Source organism: Vicia villosa, unplaced genomic scaffold (genome assembly GCF_029867415.1).
Source record: "Vicia villosa cultivar HV-30 ecotype Madison, WI unplaced genomic scaffold, Vvil1.0 ctg.001205F_1_1, whole genome shotgun sequence".
Lineage (NCBI taxonomy): Eukaryota > Viridiplantae > Streptophyta > Magnoliopsida > Fabales > Fabaceae > Vicia > Vicia villosa.
This window is the reverse complement of record NW_026705535.1, coordinates 580,665-582,341: the sequence shown is the minus strand read 5'-3', so window position 1 is coordinate 582,341 and position 1,677 is coordinate 580,665. Positions and strand designations below refer to the sequence as shown.

At 39.2% G+C, this 1,677-nt stretch overlaps 1 protein-coding gene across 1 annotated transcript; it reads right to left on the bottom strand.

The window, feature by feature from the left end:
* Window positions 1-233: 233 nt before the first annotated feature.
* LOC131634013 (uncharacterized) lies at window positions 234-803 on the bottom strand. Its single transcript, XM_058904679.1, has one exon. It carries the CDS (start codon window positions 801-803, stop codon window positions 234-236), a length of 570 nt encoding a protein of 189 aa, XP_058760662.1.
* Window positions 804-1,677: the final 874 nt, after the last annotated feature.

The window sequence follows — 1,677 nt, the reverse complement described above, 5'->3', positions numbered from 1 at the left end:
TTAATGTGGTGAAAATAATGCGAGTAAGAGACTCACCCATCACCTTCCGGAAGTATTTGGATTTTAGTTCCAACGGTGTCTCCACTAACATGGCTAGATGAAGATGGGGCTTCAATGACCATAACTTGAGAAGGGATGGGTCGAGATGGATGTTGAGAATGAGGTTGAGGTTGAGAAGGGATAGCTCGAGATTGATGTTGACTAGGATGTGGTTGAGAAGGGATAGGTCGAGATTAAGGTTGACTAGGATGAAGTTGAGAAGGGATAGGTCGAGATTGAGGTTGATTAGGTTGAGGTTGAGAAGGTTGAGTGTGAGATTGGGTGGGTTTAGGCCATGATCGAGATTGAGGTTGATTGGGTTGGGGTTGAGTTGGTAAAGGGTGAGATTGGGTGGAATGAGGACGAGCATGAGAATGATGGGATTGGGATATAGATCTAGACAGTGGTTGAGTGAGTTGAGATCGAATTGGATGTGGAATAGGTTGGGGTTGTGGTCGGAGTTGAGTGAGTTGAGGCCTACTTGGATATGGAATAGTTTGGGGTTGAGGTTGAGCTTGATATTGAGTGAGTTGAATGATATGAGGACTAGGTTTGGGTTGAGTGAGTTGAATGATATGAGGACTAGGTTGGGGGTGAGTGAGTTGAGGTTGAATAAGATATGGAATAGGTTGAGGTGGAGTGGGTTGGGGTTGAGTAAGATATGGAATAGGTTGGGATTGATTGGTTTGGGGTTGAGTGAATTGAGGTTGTGTGATTTCATCTTGAGTTGATATATTCTTCTTCTTGGACTTTTTTGGCGGCATAGTTTGAGAGAATTCAAAGGAATGCAAAACCTGAAAAGTTAGAGTGCAACACTGTTAGGATAGAAACTCTTTATCATATGTAGTTTTCATTCTTTCTATGTACCTAAGGATAGAAAGATAACATGTGTCTAGATTTCTTCCTTTTTAAAATTACATGTTCATCTCCAAGACACTAGTAGGTTTAAAATATGTTTAACAACTTTGTACATATACACCAAGAAACATACATAAAATAAAAACAAGCTAATTAGAGTCATTACCTAAATCCCAGACTTGAAATTTAATGTTGTTATACTGCATAGTTGAGTAAATGGAAATGTTGTTAAAAAACAAGTATTTTAAAATTATAGCCACATATGCACAAAAAACAGCAAATAATAGACAGCCGAAACGACACACACTGCCCGAAACGACACACACTTGGCTGGCCAAACAGAGATTCATACTGTGACAAAGAGCTGGTGGGTTGAACAAGTGGCTAACATCACTTGGATTGGATCAGTTTGAAAGAATGTTTCAGGGGAAGATTATCAGTAAGTATCAGCTTGTGAATCATAGCACTTGGTTTTTGGGTGATCATAGCACTTGAGCCTCAAATGGTGTTTGAAGAGATTTACTCTCTTGTATATACTTATGAATTACAAGCAAGTGCAGTCTAAATGAGTGAAGAAGTGAGGTTCACTGAGATATTGTATTTGGTTGAGATGTGGAAAAGTAACTGATTGTGCAGAATCGATAGTGTGTTATAACTATAGACACTAAACTAAAACAAAGACGAACCTTGGCTTCTTGTATGCCCTGTTCAAAACAAAACCTGTGCTTCTTGCTTCTTGTATGCCATGTTCAAAACAAAACCTGAACTTCTCATACAAAA

Excerpts from the sequence above, each read along its gene's own strand:
- LOC131634013 (XM_058904679.1), bottom strand. The coding sequence starts at position 803 with ATGCCGCCAAAAAAGTCCAAGAAGAAGAATATATCAACTCAAGATGAA.